The sequence below is a fragment of the Falco peregrinus genome, chromosome 11 (assembly GCF_023634155.1).
Source record: "Falco peregrinus isolate bFalPer1 chromosome 11, bFalPer1.pri, whole genome shotgun sequence".
NCBI classification, from domain to species: domain Eukaryota; kingdom Metazoa; phylum Chordata; class Aves; order Falconiformes; family Falconidae; genus Falco; species Falco peregrinus.
Window position 1 is genome coordinate 33,552,707 of NC_073731.1, and position 20,895 is coordinate 33,573,601.

General features: G+C 50.2%; 1 protein-coding gene across 4 annotated transcripts in view; it reads left to right on the plus strand.

Annotated features, from left to right (window-relative positions):
* The window catches only part of LOC101919962 (phosphofurin acidic cluster sorting protein 1-like), a 69,641-nt gene that overhangs the window by 36,283 nt on the left and 12,463 nt on the right, over positions 1-20,895 (plus strand). For 3 of the 4 annotated variants that reach the window (XM_055816706.1, XM_055816707.1, XM_055816708.1), the window contains exons 2-6: positions 11,646-11,733; positions 18,816-18,905; positions 19,276-19,401; positions 19,592-19,754; positions 19,912-20,003. In XM_055816706.1, the coding sequence (XP_055672681.1) occupies positions 11,646-11,733; positions 18,816-18,905; positions 19,276-19,401; positions 19,592-19,754; positions 19,912-20,003 (559 nt within the window). Of the gene's footprint in view, positions 1-11,645; positions 11,734-13,906; positions 14,051-14,373; positions 14,460-18,815; positions 18,906-19,275; positions 19,402-19,591; positions 19,755-19,911; positions 20,004-20,895 lie in introns of those variants that run through there. The other variant, XM_055816710.1, reaches the window with a different exon arrangement.

Consider the following 20,895-nt stretch of genomic DNA (forward strand, 5'->3'; position numbering starts at 1 on the left):
TGCAGTCTTACTGCCTGCCTTTCTTAACCACTTACTCTGTGTTAGTCAGATTCAGAGCTGTCCCCTCATGGCTGTTGTCAAAACTTTTCAGTATATTCTGGGCTTGAACTAGCTTTTATTTCTTTTATAGGCTTCTTTTATAGTTTGATCAGTGAACTAAAAAAGCCACATTTTTGTTTCTTCTGCTTCAGTTGGCTGGTGCAGAGCTGCCTGTGGGCCAGTCCCAAGGTATGTGCGCTGGCATAAGTTTCTCTAACTGGCTGTGTAGAAGAGCTGGAGATGACTCATTTCGGAAATGTTTAACAACGTCCTGTGTAAAATTCGGAGTACTTGGAAAGAAAACAAGGACAGTGCATTGGACTACAGACCTGACTTGGCCAACGCATGCCTGAATAACAGGCATAAAGAAGCACCTCTGTTGCAGCAGGTGGCTTTGTGTGTACCTATCATGCAGGAAATTCTTTACTTCAGCCACAGATTCCCACGGGTTTGTGGGAGGAGCTGTATGATAAACCACCTGTCCCTCTATTTCCTGGTATCTCCGATAGGCACTTTGGTGCTCTGATGAGTACTAAAAAAAATGTACTTTAAAAAGAATAAGTGGTTGGTAGGGTGTTGAAGTTTTCATGCATGTTGCAAATTCAGATTGTCTTAGCCAGGGTGGCTGTGTGTGCCTGGTGTGGCTGTAATACAGGATGTGGTGAGGTGGCACACCACGTTATTTACAGACCCTTTTGCTAGGCAAAATGTCTGTTGTGATAGCTCCTGGCTCAGATTGCAGCTTGCTGAGATGCTGGATGGGCACAGTGATCCTTGGAAAGAATATCTTGTTCCACTGGGACAACAGCTGGAAGTGAGCAGCTCCAGGTGCATGGAGTGTTGTCTGCTTGGTGTGTGTGCTGCTTCCAGAGCCCCCAGGGCCCTGTCAGCCCATGAGTAACTGTCTGATGCTGCTGAGCCCAAGCTGCAGCGCCTTTGCAGCTGGGCAGCATGGCAGCCTGCTGGGAAATCTCATGGTGCCAGTGACATAAATGACTTCAGGCAGCAGCTGCCTGCATGCTTTGCCTGGAGAGGTCCTCAAGGGGAAACTGCCTTTGCTCTGGCCTGCTGGAGCTCAGGCTGCTCCCTAGATACAGCTCCTCTGCTTTTGCAGGGCAGCTAGTGCATGCTTCTTGATGCCTGCACCCAGCGAGCCTGATGTTACAGGGGTGGACTTGAGCACAAAGCACTCATTATATGGCTGGGGTTTTCTGGTAAATACCATGGTATCCCTCAGCTAGTGATCTAGCATGAACCATAGCAACATGTACAGTCTTCTCACTTCCACTCCAGCTGCATGGGTTGTGTGGCACCTCTGCCTCAGGAAAGCATGCGTGGTTGGGTAGAAACAGCCCAGCGGCTTTGGATTGCAGGGGTGTGACATGGTGGTCATCTCTGCCAGCAGGGGCTGTTTCTGAAGGTGACTGATGAGGAGAAGCAGTGCACACTAGAGTGTTTGCAGGCATCTCTATGCTAAAAGGAAAGCTGCTCTGTAGCACCAGGTAAGCTGCAGCTCCTTGCCATGGGGTGTGTGAGATAGCTCTGGTATGTCTGTGACAGTGACAGGTTGTAGCAGCTGACAAGGCCTTTCCAGGCAGATCTCAGGGTTTCCATTCCACCCCCTGATCTTGCTTTTGACACTGAATGCACAGTGACTGTTCTCCTGTGATTTTAACAACTGTCCTTTCATAGCTCCCCCACTTTTCAGACAAGGGTCCTTGTGTGTGGTCAGCACAGTGGCCTTGCTAGTCTTTATCAGTGGGTTGAAAGACTTGTGTTATCAAAGAGGTTAAAAACCCATTGGGAAATGCCATGCAGAAAATTTAAGGTCACTTTTAGTCAATCTGGATTCCTTTTGCTTTCACCTGGGAAGTAGTCCACAGGGACTCAGTGGTTTGGGGTGGTGGGTGAAAAGCAGTACCTTCAGCAGTGCTGTGTTATGAAGGTACAAGTGGGTGATTACAAACTGGCTAAAAGATTTAAAGCAAAACTAGTGGGGAAAGCTGTGAACAGAGGCTAAATACATCTGGGAAGACTGCACAGCAACTCTGTTGAAATAACAGTGTTCCAGCCTGTACAGATCCTGGGCATGATAATAGTAGGCTATAATGCTTCAGAAGGGCATTTTTCTGTTGCTGACTTTTTCTAGCACAGAGCAGCATGACCAGACTGTAAAATGACATTATTAGGTGCCAGGTTTATATCTGACTTGAATCAGATTAAATGTTAGCAGGAAAAGAATTTTGTTGGGAAACATGCAGTTCCCAAGAGTATTTTAGTCTTTCCTCTTAGCTTTTGAACCTGCTGGGCAACTTCATTTGGTATTTATGGAAGACTAGAAGGAAAGAAGTTTAAAAACCACATCGCTGGGTATAAGGAGGGTGCAGGGAAACCTCAAGAGCAGCAAAATGTGTCAGTTCAAATTTTGAAGCTGCAGCCCCATCAGAGTGGAGAGCTGGGCATTGTCTGCCTTGTCCTTGGCACCTGCTCCTTGTGTTTTGCCTTAGTGTGGTTATGTTGCCTACTTGGGCAGGCTGGAGGCTTGTGGAGCAGAACTGTACTGTGTGAGGGAGGCATTTAGTACAGCTTTACAGGCAGGCATGAAGCTGTCACAAAACAGTAGCAGCCTGGATGGTGGCTGTGTGGGGTCCAGGACTGTGCCAGTGACATCAGAGATGGAGCAGCTCTTCCCTGGAGTGGCTTGGCTCAGAAAGAAATTGAATAGCACAGAGGAAAGCTGGATGTGCAGAAGGCTGTGGCTTGCCTCAGTGCACAGTGGTATCTGCCTTAACTCTCTGGACGGGTAGGTTCAATCCCTGCCGAGCAGAGCTCTGTATTAAAAGCTGCCTGAAGAGAGGAGACTTGCTAGGAAGGAGGGGCAGGAATAGCCCTGTCAATGCTGACAGCTGTAGTTGTCAGTTTCCTCTTGCCCGAGTTCTGTGCTGGCTGCATACATAGGCAGTGCTCGTCCTGCTTGGGAGTTTGTGATGCTCGGTAGGCCTAGCACCACAGCAGCAGCTGTTCTTTCTTCCCACAGTGGGACCAGCTGCATTGGCAGGAATGACATCTGAGATCAGAGTAGGAAGTATGTGTGTCTTGTGTGTAATTTGCTCTCCAGGCTGGCAAAGCATGTGGAAGCTCTCAGTCCGCAGCAGGGATGGGTCAGAAAGTGACATTTCTCAGGAGGAAGCAGTCCTCAGGTTGGGAGATGGCATTCAGGTTATATATAGACTTCAGCTGTGTCTTTGTCTGCTGTGTGCAGTGTCCCACACTGAGCCACCCTCGAAATGAGCACAGAGGCAAGCACTTGTGTCCTAGACACAAGTCCACAACACAAACAGCTAGCTGGCCAGAGCTGTCCGCTTCTTTTCAAGGCTGCCAGTATTGCTGAGCCCAAAACTGTGGAGCTGTCTGTAGCTATGGAGCCTGTAAAGGACAGCTGTGCTTAGAGGAATCAGCCTGAGAATAGGAAGGGAACATTTCGTCATACGGGCTTATCTTTGACTTGAGTCCGCTATTGCATTTGCATTGGTCTGAGAATGTATTTTTCCTGTTTAGAAGCAATTTGCTTGGAGAGAAGCTGGCATACACTTGCCCATGTGATGAGGCACGTCCAAACCTCAGCAGCCTTGAGAAGAAAGCACACTTGCTCTGGAGCACTCAGGTGTAGGCCTGAGCAGTAGGAATCACAGGCAGCTTCACTGGGCTGAGAGTGTCACTGCTGTCTGTGCGTGCTTAGTGGGATGCTGGAGGAGATGGAATACTCCTTGGTTGGGTGTATGGCCTTGGCCGAGCGTTTTATGTGAGAGCTGTTTGTCCATTGCAGCCAGGCCTGTTGTGTGCTGATTTGGGGTGCCGTGACCCCTGCAGTGGCACTGAAGAAGCCATGCACCCTCATGCCTCTGCTTCATTGCCCTCCTCCTTGGACCAGCCTACCCTTTCTCACCATGCCACGGGCAGCGAATAAGCAAGGGAAGCCAATTCAGCTCTTGTCCTGAACATTCTTTCATTAGAAGTGCAGTGTTACAAGTAGTTCAGATCTTCTTCCACATGCACAACCTGCATGTTAACATTTTGGCAGCACAAAAGCAGCTGAAAGCCTGTAGTAGATGTAGGAAAAGTGCTATGCACCCTGAGTGCAGCACTGCTGCTGGTCTGTCTGCCCCTCCTCGCGTGACTCTCTGCATTTAGGGCTGGTGTACACTCAGTACCGCATCTTGGCTGATCTCTTTTAACAAGGATGTTTCAAAAGCTTAACTTCTTAAAACCCGACAAGGAAACATAGTGGCTGGTCCAAGAACAATTTTGGCTGTAGCTATCAGATTACCAGTTTTGAAAGCCCTAGGGAAGAGAATGATTTTGCACATCAGTGTTAGGTATTTAGAAAGATTTTTATATTCTCCTAGATAAATCTAACAGATCTCTTCTGTAATGCTGAGTGAATCTTACACCCTCCAGACAATCAGTGAATCCGTTACCTGGCTGTACTCAATCCTCCCTCACACCTGGCTTTCACACAGGTAGCAAGCAGCTCTGATAGCTGTTGCTGGTGATAGCTGGTACCTGCTGCTGCTGCTGCTGGCTGAGACATGCACAAGGTCTGCCAATGTTCGTGTCACTTCTCTGAGCCTCCTTACGTTGTAGGTGCATTTGAACCAGCCTGGTATGTCTGCTATGCCTTGTCCTAACTGTTGTGTCTCTTCAGGGTGTGACCTGCTCTTTCCCGTGCATCTGCTGTGAGTGGCTGTACCATCTCAGAGGTACTGCAATGCTATGATTGGCACAGGAGTGCCAAGAGGTTGTGATGGGAGAGCAGCTGTTCCTGGGAGGCCTCTGGGTGGCAGTCACAGCTCCTGGGCAGACCGGGGTATGGTCCCTGCAGTGGGAAAGCTGCTTCTGAGTGTTTAATAGAGCAGCTGGGTGCGGCAAGCTCAAGGGCAAGTCGCTGACCAAACCAGAGCTGTTCTGTGATCATCTGCCCAGAGATTAAAGAGTTAGGCACTTTTCCAAAGGCTGATCAGAGCAGGTCATGCCTGATAAATGTACATGCACAGTGAGATGGTGATGTTTAATGCAGTTAAAAATGGACTGCCCAGTCAGATGATGACAGCAACGGCTGTTGGGGTGGGCTTTCTGTCCTCTGAGGATAGGAAAAATGAAAAAAAATGAGGTGCTCCAGTACCATCGTGCTGAGGTCCCATTTAATGTGCTGCACTGGCCTCTTCGCAAAGAGGCTGCAGTCTGTCTTGAATGGCCATCCCAGGGGGCATGTGCTAACACAGGGCTGTAAGCAGGACTCCGCACAGCTGTGAGCAGCCAGTCATGAAGACAAGGAAGGGTAGATGTAGCTACTTGCAGGACACAGTTTTCTTCCCTTTGCCTCCGATTTGTCCTGACTGAGGATGCCGTCTTACTGTTGGTAGTGTACACTCTGCTGACACTGGCATTCTTTGCTGTTTTAAGCATGCATTTGTCCTCTGTCCTCCTCCCGTGTAGTGCAGACAACTTGGTGCTGTGGGGAGAAGGAACCCCTTCTCAGCATGGGCTTTTATGTTCCTTTGCTGTTATAACCCTCAGAGACAAAAGGAAGAAGAGTGTCAGCAGGTCGTCCAGAATGTGTGAGCTTTGGCCTTGGGTTTGGTCTCTCTAGAGCCACGTGGAGGGAGGTGGGATGATGGAGGGGACCAGGAATAGTCACATGGGGAAACAGGCTGGATATCCTAAAGCAGGCAGAGCCATAAGCTGTAAAATGCTTTACAGGAAATGAAAGGATTTTCGTTTCCAACCTGGAGGTTTTTGTCTTTCTGTCCCTTATGTTTTGGGATTTCCTTTGGGAATGTCACTTGGGAATCGGGATGAGTCAAACCTACTGCAGTTTGCAGTAACAGAAGTCTGCTCTGGATCCAGCAGCAGGGCAGATGCGTGCTATTGGTAGCAAAGTTGCTGTCAGCCAGGATGCTGGGGAGCCAAAATGCTTCCTCTCTCACAGCAAGGAGGGGATTGCTCGTCAGCACCAGGGCTGTTGTGCTGCACACCATCCTGTGTAGCTCAGCTAGGAGACCCTGTTACACAGCAGGCATTTGGTGGCCCTGGCCCTAGTTCCTTGGGGCCTCCAGGAGGGTGCCTTTGTGGCCTTTGGTCTCTGCATCCTGCTGTGTTACTCCAGTGCAGCTTGCTTTACATGCGCTTCCCAGGCAGCAGCAGTTGCTGGAGGGCAGAGAGGCAAGTGTGCTAGCAAGTCTTGAATGCTCTGTCACACTTTCCCTTGGGGAGGATCTCAAAGCAGGCTAACACCAGCTTTCATCCCAGTTCATCTCAAAGCATGTAATTGGTCCACCTACTCGTCCTGATGCCAGAGCTGCAGAGCTTGATGAATCTGCTGCTGTCCCAGTTCATCGCTCCTGTTTGCTGGCAACGGGGACTTGGTTTCTGAAAGTGGAGTAGGTCTCTCCTCCCCTCTGTGTGCATGAGTGGTGTCTTGTGCTTATGTACGGCTGAGGAAGTATCTTGACTTCAGAAAGCTGTGGCTGAGTGCACATTCACTGCTTGCACCCCATTTGTGTGCTCTTCTCTTAGCGCCTGCTTTGGCCACTATCAGAGGTGAGCTGTAGGGCTGGACACCTCTCTGTTCAGGGCGGGTAAAGCTGCTTCTCCGAACTGTTGTATGAGAATAGCCAGCCTGCAGGGTGAGCTGCAGGGCAACCCCATCGCCCGGGGTGGCTGGTGCTGGCCGGCTGCCTTCTGCCCTCCAGTGGGAAGCCTCGCAGGAAGGAGGTGCTGCACAGCAACTGAGCAGGGCTACAGGAGCGGCCCGTACCTTGCAAGGCCCACTGAACATCTGCCATTGCTCCAGAAGCCCAGTCTCAGAGGTGGATATCTCCTTGAAAGGCAAACCTGAGCTGTCGAGGTCAGGAAAAATACTGAGGAGCTGCTAAACTGCTGCTGTTGAAGGCTTAGTCCACAGCTGTGTGTCTAATAAGGATGGTAGTGTTGACAAGGATGTGTGGAGGGCCAGTGCTGGGAAAGGTGGATGTGCTCTAATATTTGTAGGTGGCATGGGAGCAGGAGGCAAAACCCAGGGAGCCTGGCTGCTGCCACTTGAAGGAATGAGTGCAAATGTTCAGGAAAACAATCCTGCCCAGAGAATGAGCTGCTACTCACCAGTGGTCAGTAAGCCAAGCACTGAACAGCCCAGAGTCCCAGCAGAAAAAATATACTGCGTCTGCTCAAAAGGAGCGTGAGACCTGCTGTTAAGGTTTTATATCCTGTTACTGGCCAGATGTACCGTTCAGAGTCCTTGTTGCTGCCTTGCTTTACACTCTAGACTTCACCTTCCATGTATCTCAGAAGTGCTCCTTGGCACCTCTGCCTCCTCAGTGCTTGTGTCCTGTGCAAAAAGAGATGTCTGAGGTTCCTTGTTTACCCAGAGCTCAAGCTGCTTCTCTGCCAGGCGCCTTTGCCAGTTTGTGGATAAGTTTTGGCTAGCTTTGCAGCTCCAGTTTTACAGGGTGCTTCTAGAGCCCCCTCACCGTGTACAGTGTACCCCCAAATCTTTTTGCTGAGGCCATAGGTAGGTCTAAATAGTTTTCCTCTCCTTACTAGTTGCTCTCAGGCTTACAGGCAAAGCACAGGCTGTAACTTGCTACTCCTGTACTGTGCACAGATGCATTTTCATCCTATTTTCCTTCCCTCTCTACCAGCCTTAGGAGCTGTACCTCTAACTTGTAGTCCCCTGGCATCAGGGACTTTAGAGGTGTGTGGCCTTCACTGAAACATTGGCCTTGAAATGCAACAGTAAACCCAGCCACTGTGAGTGTTACCTGTGAGCGGCGGTCACCTGTTGGGACAGGAGGCTGGGTGAATTTGGAAACAACAGCTGGAGCCAGTGCTTTGCTGCTGGCACTGAATTTCACAAAATAAATGTGTTACAGGAGCTTTGCTTTTCAAGATGAATGCACAGGCGAGGTTGGTGACAATGTTATAAGCGTTTCATCAGAATTCAGAGCAAAAATTCCAAATTAATCATTTAACTAGAGAGGGAGAAAACAGCTGAGAAGCTGCAACCTGGAAGGGGGGGGGGGGGGGGGGAAGGAAAAGATGTGCATAGAATGATGCTTTGGGGTGTTTTCAAAGTATGACTTCAATGTTTAAGAACATACTCTAGAAAGTGCATACTCTAGAAAATTTCAGCTTTGAGGCTTTAAATGCTATCAGACAGTTAACTCAGTGGGTTCCTGGGTTTGCTTCTTTCTCTAGCCCCCCTCCCCCTTCCCCCTCCATCTTATTTTGATGTAATTGCTTGCATTGCAGGATCTCAACTTTGAAAGTTAGTGCTTGTTTAGCTAAGGTGAGTGAGAGAGTGTCGGTGTGCGCGTGTGTCAGTGCGCACGTGTCTGCTCCTTAGCCAGGGGGGTGCCGTCAGGATGCATGTGTTTGTATGTATGTACCTGTGCTCCTTTTCATTACCACCACCTTAGCTGAGGTGTGGGTGGCAGTGATGGGTGTGTGAATGTGTGTATGTGTACATGTACTCTTGTTTGTGATGTCCTCAGCCAGCAGCGGTGGTGGGCTGTGTGCTTCTTGGTATCTTCAGCTTTAGTACCAGGTTGAATAAAGAGGTAGAGCGGAATGAATGAAGGCTAGGAGCTGCTTTATTTTATTGCATGTTTAAAAAGCCATGATCAGGAAAGAGGATTTTTGGCTGACGGACCATCCCAGTTAGTGATGGAAAGAAGGCAGCATTTTTTAAGATAATATCAGGAAATGGTGAGTATCACTTGCCAGTGAACAACCGGTAGTGGAGTATAGGAGTACTGGAGTTCCAGGAGGCTGTCGGACTGTCCTGTTGGAGCTCATTTTCCTTGTTGCTGTCAGTCACCGTTGCTATCAGTGTTACACAGTCATGTTCACCACAGCACAATACAGAGGCAGCCCTTGCAGTAGTTCCACAGCTCGAGTAATTGCTACTTAATCTGTTTAATTATATGAGCAGGAAGATCCAGATTTATAACTTATCTACCAAAAAGTGCAGTGACTTTAGGGAATCACGGTGATCAGTTCTGGGCAAGACCATGGGGTAGTTGCCATGGGATTTGGCTCAAGCGTTCAGATAGGCACTGTCGTTCTGATCCCTGTGATCAATCCTGTCCTATAGAGGTCTGCAGGGATTAGTGGGAGACCCACTGCTCTCCGGAACTGGTGCCAAACACTTAGCGGTGACAGAAATCTAGGTGATGCAGGGATTGATTAAGTAACAGATCAAAAGAGGGTCATCAGGGACAGCCAAGTTGCTAGGGAGCACCCTTCTAAAAATTGTGTGCTCTTGTGCTGCAAATAAGTACATTTAGACTCCAGGACACGCATGCTAATTTCTGTGGGAAGGGCAGTGGTATTTCAGAAAGCACTGTTTTGAGAAGGGGTTGGAGTTGCAGGGTAACATATACGTGAGCTTGTGAGATCTTTTGAGTGCTGCAGGGGGGGATGAGCAGAGAGTGGAAGGGGGTTACTACCTTCCCGTACGTGGTTCGGTAAGGACCAGGGGCAGAGTACAGGGTCTCCCCCTGTGTAAAAGAGACCTTGAAAACTGGAGAGGGATAGAAAGAAGCTTTGAAGTGCCTTATTGGAAATAAAAGCTGCCCAAGTGGGCAGAGCTGATCAGTATGCATGTACTCTTCCCCGAGGAAAAATACCAGGTACTGACAGGACTCTGAAGTGCCTCAGATTGGAGCATGAAGAGCTAATGAATGGATTAGTTTGGATAAGGAGTGTGTTTTTACAGTGAGAGCAACTGCTAGGTAGAATTATAATCTTTCAATATCCTCCAATTAAGACTGGATATCCTTATGGAAGTTTTAATCTTTTTGGGATAACTTTTTAACACAGATAACTCACATCTAGATATGTGCTGTATGGAAGATTTGAGTACATGTTCTGTACTTGCCTTATACATTCAAGCCTGATTCCTCTCTGTGGCTTGTCTAGGGACTAGGGACAGTCAAAGTTAGAACTGGTTAGCAATGGTGTTAGCTAAGCTTAGCCTCTTTGAAGACTTTTCCTTAGTACATCTGGTGTGGTTTGCTGTAACCCATCTTTCTGCTAGTACTCAGTCCTGCCCTCCCTGCCCTAGAGGTGGCCTCCTTGTCTTCGGCCACGCTCCCCGCTGCTCACTCCTAGCCTTGCCTAAGTATTTCTGGGGAGCAAGAAGCCTGCCCTGGATGATTTCTCCCTTCCTACAAGCAGAGGCTCAAACAGGAAGGGGTGGACAGGGATGGGATCACTGATTACAGTGCCGGGGTGGGTATGAGGGCTTAGGGGGCTGTAGCCCTGGGTTTTGGCTGAAGGAATCCAGGCCATCTGGCAAAGAGGCAGGACTCCCAGCTTCCTGACTTCTGGTCTCCACCATGCCCTGCTATCCAAACACAAAGGACAAAACAGCAGGATTGCAGTCACAGTCCAGCAAACCTTCTGCACAAGCTAAAATAATTTTAGCAGGGAGGGCAGGCACATGGTAGGAGGTGAGTGCTTGCTAAGCCCTAAACCTGTCCTGCAGTACAGCTGTCTGTCTTTCCCTTTCCAGTATCATTCCACCTCTGGGCTGTTTTACACTGTTGCTGTATGTTAGCGTAGCAAGGACAGTTGGGTTTTTTCCTTCTGGAGGGGGGGAGGTGGGGTGGAAAAGGCACAGAGGGGAATAGATTTGGCCCTCAGAGAGCACAGTGTATCAGACAGAAAGGTATTTGGTAGCAGGCCATCTGTTTTCCAGGAAGAGTGGCCTAATCTCAGGTACAGCACACTAGTATCCACAAAAGTCTGGGTACCACTGCCTGCAGCAATGCAGACACAGGGTGGAGCACAGAGGCTACTTGTGAGACTTGAGAGTGCCAGTGTTGCTTGTAAAAATGTGTTTGGCCTGTGCTTCTGACACGCAGCTCCTTTCTCCATGGGGGTCCTGCTGCAGGCTCCTAGGCAGGAGGTCAGGGTGGCTGGCTGGCTCACAGGCACTGACTAGTCCTTCGAGCAGCAAAAGTAACTCTTCTCACTCAGCCTCAGGCACCTTCCTGGGTTTTTCCTGGAGGTGCCACTTACCATACTGAGTCCCTGGGATTTGAGGTTGTCAGGGTGGTGCTGCTGTATGAGGCTTTCTGCGGGGCTGCTGCTGCCCAGCTTCCGAGTCAGCTCTGTGTGGTACTGTGCAAGAGAAGAGCTGAGTTGTGATGTCTGCATGGGAACATTTGCCTTAATTAAGTCCAGGGTAAGAGTGGATTTAAGTGCTTTGATTTATAAATAAACAGCACTGTGGCCAAGGTAGATTTAAGCAGAGCTGGCAACAGCCCTACTTGGGAAGGGATCTCTTTACCACATGGCCTGCTGTTGGACTTCCTGTTGCATGCTAATCCCTTAAGCCTGCTTTAGCTCTGTTAATTTTCCTTCTTTTCTTTTTTCCCCAATGGGCTGTCTTGGTGGCGTGTGAATGCCAGTGTTCCTCGGCCAAGCTTGTGCCTGCAGCTGGGCCAAGCATCTAGGCTGCCTTCTGAGCGCTGGGTACCATGTGGCAGGACCCCAGGGATGGTGGTGCCTGAATGTGTCCCATTCTCTCTGTCTTACAGGCTCTGCAGTCTGCGCCTGAAGAAACTCACAGTGCTGAAAGAGCTGGACAAAGAGCTAAGCTCAGTGCTTATCGCTGTGAAGATTCAGGTATGTTCCTCTCCTTGCTGCTGCCTGATGGCAGCAAGCCCATCCTTGTGCCCTCTGTGAAGTGCTGGTCTGCATGTCCCTTGCCTTGTGCCCACCCTTTGCTTCTGTCTTGGTTAGCACCCCTGGGGAGATTTTGGCTCTCAGGCAGGTGGGAATGATGCCCCAGGGACAGCAGCAAGCTGCCTGGTGCTTGTTTCTATAAGGGATGAATTTGGTTAGGCCTCTACACTGGCACAGAGTGCTTCTTGCTTCCCTGCCTGCTTCAGCCAAGATCCTCCTCTTGACCTGCTGTTCGGAGTTTGGCATCCCCTACACCACTGTTCCCAACCCTTTAGACAGGCTCAACACTGGTGGTTTCTGGCAGTGTCTTCCATCCAGATCCCCTCCCTGGGGAGTGAAGGGTGGGAACGGAAGGGTGCAAGGGATCAGCAGCTCTGTGCATGACTTCTGCTAACATTTGCACCCCGTGTGATCTCACTGCTGCCTTTGCTGTCCCCTCCCTTTCTCTGTGCATTCCCGCTGGGCCTGGTGCCTCTACTCTCAGCCAGGCCGAGGGGAAGGGAGAGAACCTTTGTCACCAAGGGTGGAGGGAATTTGCTGCCATCCTGGTATGTGTGACCCTTCCCCCTCCCTCTTTGCAGCGGGTGGTGAAGAGATGGGTCTCTGTGGGTGCAGGCACATACTTTGTGCCTGCCAAAGGACAGCATGGAAGCAAGATGCCTCTTGAGTATGCTGTCTCACCACAGCTACCCTTACACAGCTGGGATGCTGGTGTCCTTCCTTTGTTCTTGTCAGCTAGCAGAAAAGCTGCTGATCCCATTGAAAGCACTGTGGGGCGGGAGCTCAGCAGCTTTGCACTCCCACAAAGCTCTTTGTGCCACGCATATTAGGATCTAAATCCTGGATTAGTGCTGGAAGCTGCAGTATTAGTGGAGGTCTGGGAGCTGGGGTTTGCCTTCGTGGCAGACCTGATTCACCTGCACAGAAGGAACTGAAAGCAAAATGTGTGAAACTCAAGGCCTGGAGTGAGGACAGCAGGAGGATGCTGTGGTCCACACACTATTGATCAGTGTCCCACTTTGCTGGCCTTTCTATCCCTGTGTGTATGGTACCATTCAGGAGAGCTGAAAGCACTGGGATTTCACTCCCAGAACCTGTCCCCCTTTGGTGCAGGTTTTAGCAAGGGAACAGCCAGGGCAGGAGAGAGCTGCCTGGCCCCTGGAAATGCAGGAGTAATCAAGGCTGGGCCACGGGTGCCAGCAGCACAGGACTCGGGGGCTGGGAGCGAGCTGGGGGCTGTGGGTCCCATGTGTCTGGGAGGGCTAGGCTGGTCCCTTGCTCCTTTTATCTCCTGCACTGTTGGCCCAAGCTGTCTGTGCTTCTGTGGACTCGGGACCCTTGGGCTCCCAGGCAGCCCCCCTTATGGCAGAGTGTCCATGTGCTGAGCATGTACATCCTCAGTTGCCCTCTCTCTCATGCACTGCAAACATGAGACTGGAGGAGGCTGCACAGTGGGACTGCAGCTCTTGCAAACAGATCACCCCCATCCCTGCCACAAGCCAACTTTGCAACCTGTTGGCAAAAGAAATTAACAGGCTTCAGCAGTGACTGAGGTCACAGGGATTTTTCACCGCAGGGCTCCTTTCCCTGCCAGGGAACGGAGACTGCATTCTGGGGCTTAATTTAGACGTGGTCACCTCCTCTCTGTGTGGCCACATGCCCATGGCTGCATGCTGATGTAGGCTCCCTGCGAAGCTGAAGGGAACTGGAGGAGAATGCTTCTGCCCACATTACCCTGTGGCTTGACACTCGTTGTGGGAGTGGGTTGGATTTGTATGCTTCCCCAGGCTGGTTCCACCTGCCTGACCAGCCGCCTTGGCAGGGTCAGGCACTGCTGAGCCTTCCTGGAAGGCAGATGGAAGCCGTAGGCAGCTTCACCACAGCCTGCCTACAGAATGGCCTCAGATGGATCCATCCCTCCTGCTCCTCTCCTAGGTAACAGATGAGTCACGCTAGCAAGAAGCTGTTTGAAGGCTGCCTGGCAAGCGTTGCCATCTCCATCTCATGGATGGAAACAGCTGATGCATGTAATTTGTGGAGGACCTGCAAGTTCCCAAGGGGGCAGCTGGGGACTAGTGGAAAGGGGAGCTATATTTTCTCTCATTTCAGTAGTAGCTCTGTTGGGTTAAGGAAATTAGCTGTCAGGAAGTTGGTGCTCTGAAAGGCAGATTGCATGGAAACAAAGCTCTGACCCTGCCTGAGTGGGACTGGCATCAAGACAACAGCCCCAGCGCTGGAGACAGTCTGCTGAATGAATGTACGTGACCCAGAAGGTGGTGTAAGCCTGTCTAGAATATCTGATCTCCTTGTTGCAGTGATCATGCCCTTCTGGTTTTAAAAGACAAGTTTCCAAGTGTGGCGTGTGCTGTTATTTGTGCCTTCATCTAAAAAGACCACTGTCAAAGGACTAAGGGCGCTTTCTGTGTCTACAGAACACACCCATTTCCCAGAAGTGATTTGAATATTTAATGTTCAGTGGCTTCCAGTGAGGTGAAGTCTGCACTACTGTGGAAAAGGGGATTTACTCTCATATCACTTGCGTGGTTTTTAAACATTATCCCTCATTATATCTTTCAACAGACTGGAGATGTCATAGAGCGTTCCTTCTGTGTATTGTTCAGCATGGCATTAAGAGATTCAGATGTGCCTGACTCTGCTCCATAAAGGTGCAGATATCTGTCTTGGCATCGTAACCAACTGTGGTGTGAAGGGAAATGCAGTTGTTCCTCTCAGCAGAGAGACTTGCTATAATTCAGAAACACCCAGCCTTGAGCCATGAATAGAGGAAACAATCAAAGAAAGAAGAAAACAAACCCCAGAACTTTCAGCTCCTGTGACAGGTGCTGTGGGAGGGATGCAGAGCCTGCTGCAGCAGCTTGCAGGATGTGGCTGGTGACTCAGGTTCAGCCCTTGGTGCTGCTGTAGAGGGATGATGCTGGCAGCCCCTACATAGACCAGAATGTGTGTTACAAAACAGGCCAGGCTGAGCTCATTTGCCTCCGCCAGGCCTGCCTGCTGCCCTGGCCCTGCTCCCTGCAGGAGCTTGGATGTTTTGCTCCTTCTTGCTATGCATGGAAGATACATGAAGAGTTTTCTGTCTACACCTCAGTCATGCTTTGTTTCTAATCTTTTTGCAATCACTTGTAGGATTTTCCACTCCTGCCTGAGCAATCCCAGCTACCCCCTAAATAATGAAATTTGCTGATGATATTTAATGGGCTGTTCTCTCGCAAAATGCACCTTTAGGTTGAATTCTGGGTGGTGTTTTGCTGTCTGCCTTGGCCTGGTCTCCCATACTATGTTAGTTCTCTCTCCTGTTCCAGGTTTGGTATGCTCTTCTAGCCTCAACCCTGTGTTTTAAACAAGACCCATCAGTACAGATTTATACCTGAAACTGGGGATTGTACCTTACAAACCAGACCGGGGCATCATGCACCTGTGTATAGTAGTGAAAGGTCCTGTATGTTTTCAATCTATTAGGTAGTGAAGATCTGTGACCACAACCTCTCCCTATTGCTTTTCACTTCTTTAACTGTCTTTGTCACCTTTGATCTTCATGTAATGGTCTGATAATAAGTTTTCCTGTAGTACTGATGGTGATACTCAACTGTTTTGCTGAGAAATTGGTCTTGCCTGACATTACTCAAATTGCAGAACAGCTGAGCTATATCAGGTGCTCAAGGCCATGTCCAGTTGAGGTTTGAATTTCTCAAGGGATGGAGAATCCTGTCTTTGTGTGTCCTGCCCCAAGGTTTGACTGCATTCACAGAGAAAAAAAAAATAATCCCAACATCTAATGGTAATTCCTCATGCTCCAGCTCATCCCTGTTGCCTCTCACTCTGTTCTTGTCCACCTCTGAGAGGAGTTCACTTCTGTCTTCTCTGCACCCTCCTGCTAAGTGTCTGTAGGCAGCAGTAATGTACCGCTTCACCTTCTCTTTTTCCAGCTGAACAAACCCAGCTCACTCAGCCTCTCCTTTTATGTTCTGTGGTCCAGCCCCTGATCATCCTGATGTCTTTGGCTGGACTTGCTCTGATCTGCAAATGTCTGTCTTGTACTGGGGAGCCCAAACTGGTTCTGGAATCTAGTTGTGGTGTCATCAGTGCTGAATAGAGGGGAGGAATCCCTTTTCCCTGTCTGCACATTTGCTGAGGCTGAGATCCGTGTCATTGCTGCAACAGGGCATGCTGCCATTGTAGGGGTACCTTGATGCTTGCCAGGATCTCCGCTGTCCCTTTCTGCAGAGCCTGTCCTGCTCCCTGGGGTGCTTCACAGGCAGCAAAGTTGTGGGATGTCCTAGGGGAAGACTTTGCTTTTGCCTTTATTGAACCTCATGAGGTTTGTGTCAACCTTACTAGAAATCCTAAGTTGTTTTTAATTCTCTGTTGCTGGTAGGCAGGTAGTAGCCCACAGGTGGAAAAATAACCAGTTTCTAATCTGTTTAATTGGAACAATGCTAGTTTCTGCTGGGTCATGATTTGTTCCTGAAACTGATCCATGTTTCCTACTGGATATGTGAGTACCATCCATGTCATGAAACTTGGTGTACCTTACAGGCTGAACTTGAGCTTTAGGGCAGTGGCTTTACCTTGCTGAGAGGACTGTACCTCAAGCATTTCTAGTACAATGTCTAGCCCTGTTTTTTACCCCAAGTGCTGGCTGAGCTTAGACATTATGGTCTCTCTATCTTCAGTGACGCCACAGACTGGGTATCTCCCAGGGCTTCAGCTCAGCCATGATGCAGCCTGCCAGGTCATTGCACCCGTCAAGGACTGTCCCGGACCTAAAAGTGCTGCTGATTAGGGGGTCTCTCAGCTCCGCTGCTGCTCCTTTCTGCTTGCATTGTGATAATGAACCAGTCTTTGTTCCAGTCCTTGCAATGCCACATGGATGTGCACCAGTGTTTCACTTTAGGGCCAGAGCCGATGACTGGAGCTGGGTGTGGTACTTCTGCAGTGGTGAATGACAGTAACACACAGAATGACAATGTTTATGAAACCTTGACTCACTGGACATGCCACCGAGGCTGATCTCACCTTTCTTTTGCTGTAACTCCGTCCCCAGAAATAGCATCTGCAAGAAGAATAATTGCATCAGTATGTGTGTTTTGACGGAAGAATGAATCTTTGGTGGATAGTCTGTCTGCAACAAACAGCAAATGGTAACATGTTAAAGTAAATGGTCACTGTCACAGTGACCACTTATCATCTCTTATTAAGAGTTCAGGAAGGAAGAGTCAGTGCATTCTTGGCCAGGAAAGCTCACAGATGGTGAAGGGGATAAGCTCCACCTCCTCTCTTCAGTTTTAGGAATACCATTCACAGGAAAGCCTCACTCCTGGCACAGTCACTGGGATCAATGTTGCAGACAGCTCAGATTGGGCCTCTTGAAAACCAGCGAGGGTTTCGCTAGAGGTTGTTATTGCTTGGATATCAGTGAGAACTGTAGCGCTGCATCACTGCAAAATATGGAGCCCTTTCTTGCTTCCTCTCTATAGGTTATTTGGGTTTTTTCCTTGCTGGCATGGGTAACACCAGCAACAGAGGTGCAAGAAAGGTCTTATATCAGCACCACCCAGGCTTGCCGGACCGTGCTGAAGTTCCCATCAGCAAGTTTCCTCGGTGCTTGCTGGGTGTTGAAACATGCCCGTGCCCATTGCCATGCTCTTTGACTGCAGAGGGGAGGTAGCCGTGGTCTCCTTTATGGTGCCACCTGCATTCTCCTGTCATGACTTCTGGGGCTGCTGTCCCATTTGCAGTGGAGATGAAGAGCTGGGTGCTCTGAGCTCACCTAACCTTAGTCAAATCTAGGATTTGTCTAAGTTGCTGAAGGGTCTCAGGCCACGGCCAGCTTAGGATCTTGCCAGACACAGCATCCATCAAGATCAAGCTGGGAAGGGTGTAGGGGATGCAGTGAGGTCCTGGGAAGGGGCAACATATATGAGGTGGGAGCTGGTTCCTTTGAACTGCTGTGCCTATTTGATTAGCTTTGACCCACCTGCTCCCTAGCCCATGGTTTAATTTAAGGAGTGCTTACAAAAGCAATGATAACTGATTTGCAAGAACAGATGTACTGGCCTGTAACTAGGCTGTTACCTCCCTAAATCAATGTCTCAGCTTGCTAGCCCATTCACAGGGAGGCAGGAGAGAGTGAGGAACCACCATGGGTTATTTTATACTTGGAGCTGGTCCCACAGCCCTGCCAGGGGTACAGCCAGTGGGCATGGGCCTTTTGTGGGATCTGAGTTGTGCCACCTTGCAACCAAGAGAGCTTGGTGCATGCAGACAGCATTTTTCATCCCCCAAGTCACTCAGGGTCTCTGTCAGCAGCGAAGCTGTAGAGATTAATTAAAGACAGAATAAAAGAGTTGGAGTGGGCATGCGGTTAGAGTGCCTCTCTAACTGTCCTCCTGGGGCAAAAAAAACATTTGTATATGTGGAGAGATACAGTGTTGCCCAAGGAACCAAGATTAGGAGTTTTCTGAGACACAAGCTGAGCAGGCAGGAGGACTGCTGTTTCCCTGGGGCATCCTGCCTTGGTCCCAGCAGAGCCGTCCTGGCCAGCTGTGCTTAGGCAGGGGTCTGTGTGCTGGGGGGCAGAGATGGGCTCCAGGAGCGTCCCTTTCCTGGCTAGGGAGTGTGTTGGGACCCTTTTCTTCTTCTACTGGTTGCTGTATGCATGGCTCCCTCTGGCTCTAGCAGTGTCCCTCCACAGCATCTGGTGGGCTCCAGGTGCAAGAAGCTGGATTAAGCAGAGCAGGCTAGGGAAGAGCAAGTGCTCCCTGGCAGGTGGGCAAGGAGAAGGGGCCTCTGGCAGCCCAGGAGAAACTGCAGGCTTTCTGCAAAGTGTTAATTGGTGTGTGTAAGGTGGCTCTGTGAGGTGGAGGTGGAACAGGATAAAGTCAAGGCACTGGCTCTTTCCCTGCGGACTGTGAACACTCTTGACTTGTGTGTGTGGTGCAGCAGAGTCTCTGGCCAAGATACTCCAGCTTAGCTGTGTGCATCTACCAATCTTGTTGTAGGGTTCAAAACGAGTCCTGAGATCAAATGAATACGTCCTCCCACCTGGTGGCCTGATGGAGACTGAGCTGGAGCTGACCTTCTCACTGCAGGTACCTTGTGTTGCCTGGTCCCCTGGGCTCCCTGGTGCTCCCCTCACCTGGCATTTCTCAGCAAGCATGGCTTTGGGGGCTCAATGTGAAGGGGACGAACTCTGAGGAGAGGCCTCCTGTGGTTGCCCATGCTCAGATTGTAACAGCACAGATTCCTGCTGCTGGCCAGCTGCTCCGTTGCTCCAGGGGTTGTTTTGCTGGGCATGGGGATTTGGAGGATGATGCAAAGTGCAGGTGGCCTTTGAAGGGCACCTCAAGCTCAGCAGGTCAGATCCTGGTGTACATCAGCACAGAGGGAGAGTTTTCTACCTGTGTGTCGTGCAGAGCCCTGCCCTCATGCTGTCGTCTTCCCTGTGCTTCCCTTCCCCAGTACCCACACTTTCTCAAGAGAGATGGCAACAAACTACAGATCATGCTGCAGCGGAGGAAGAGATACAAGAACCGCACAATCCTGGGCTACAAGACACTCGCAGTGGGCATCATTAACATGGCTGAGGTACAGGGTGCTGAGAACAGAGGGGAGCTTCACATGGCCTCCCTGTGGCAGTGCTGGGGAGGGAGCTGGGCTGGCTGGCAGGTGCTCGGTGCTGTGAATGCCCTGGGTTATTGGCTAGCTGTAAGACAGTGGGGGTGGGCTGCCAGCTGCCATTGTATCATGCTGGCAGGGGGCTTGTCTGTCTGCCTAGGTGATGCAGCACCCAACGGACGGTGGACAGCTTCTGGGCCTCCACAGCAACATGAAGGACGTGAACATTCGAGTGGCTGAAATCAGCATCTACTCTTTGTCCAGTCAGCCCATTGACCATGAGGACGGGAGTGTCCCCTCAGGTCCTAAAATCAAAGCTTCAGGTGTGTTAGCACTCATCACAGACCTGAAGGCAAGCGTTTTGGGCAGGACATGGGTAATGGAGTGTGTCCCCAAGCGTCTGCCAACAATACCAATCATTTCACTGGTGCCATGACAGGTGTCATGCTTAGCTGTGGTATCTGCACTGTCTGCTTTCAGATCGTTCCCCAGACATTGATAACTACTCTGAAGAAGAGGATGACAGCTTCTCCTCAGAGCAGGAAGCCAGCGATGATGCTGTGCAGGGTCAGGTAAGGGAGGCCTGGCAAGGTGACTTACATCCTGGTCCCATTTCTGGGGCAGGAGTCAGGAGCTGAGGGTCTTAATCACCCTGAGCCCTCTTACCTCCCTTGTAAACATTTGTTATGGTTTCAGAGGGCAGAAGGCCACAATACCTGACAGCAGGAAGAACTATGGGCTGCTGTCAAGTCCGTGGTAGGGCAAGGGAGGGACTTTGGAGAGCCATAGGTCTCACCCATCTGTCCTTGCAACTGTCCTGTCTGCAGCATAAAACCCCTGCTGAGCCCCCTGCATCTTGCACCATGATTTTCCCCTGTCTCCCTGTGGTAAGAGGCCAAAGGCTGCCCTCTCTCTGAGAGAGAACAGATTTTAGGAAGAAGTGCAGTTTGGGTCTGAGAATGGTCAGAGGTGGCAGGCCCATCCCAGCCCTGTGATGAGCTGTGCCATTGCTGTTTGCTGTCCTCTTGTGGTGCCTGCACTCGAGGCCAGAAAAAAACTTTTGGTACTAGCATGCTGATCAAGCACAGGGACAACCCCCTGTTCAGGGTCCTCCACATTACCTGTCCCATCGTGCTGGGTTAAGACATCAGGGCCCCATGTATTTAGGCTGATCCCTGGAAGAACACCTTTTGTGAGCTCAGGTGCTGTGCCCTCTGAGCTAACCATGGAGAGGGGAGAGCAGGAGAACAGCACATGGGTCCCGGGAAGGCTGGTGAGTGCGGAGAGAAGAGTTTTAGATTGTAGCAAGGGCTGTTGCAGGAAGTTTCTCTTTCTCCTCGGAATCTTGCTGCTACACGTCCCTGTGGTTCGTATAGCCTGGGGGCAAAGGCACTGGGGAAGAACGTCTATTGGGGGACAGTGCTAAGGAAGGAGAAGGTGCTGCATAGAGAGAGGTGGGAGAAG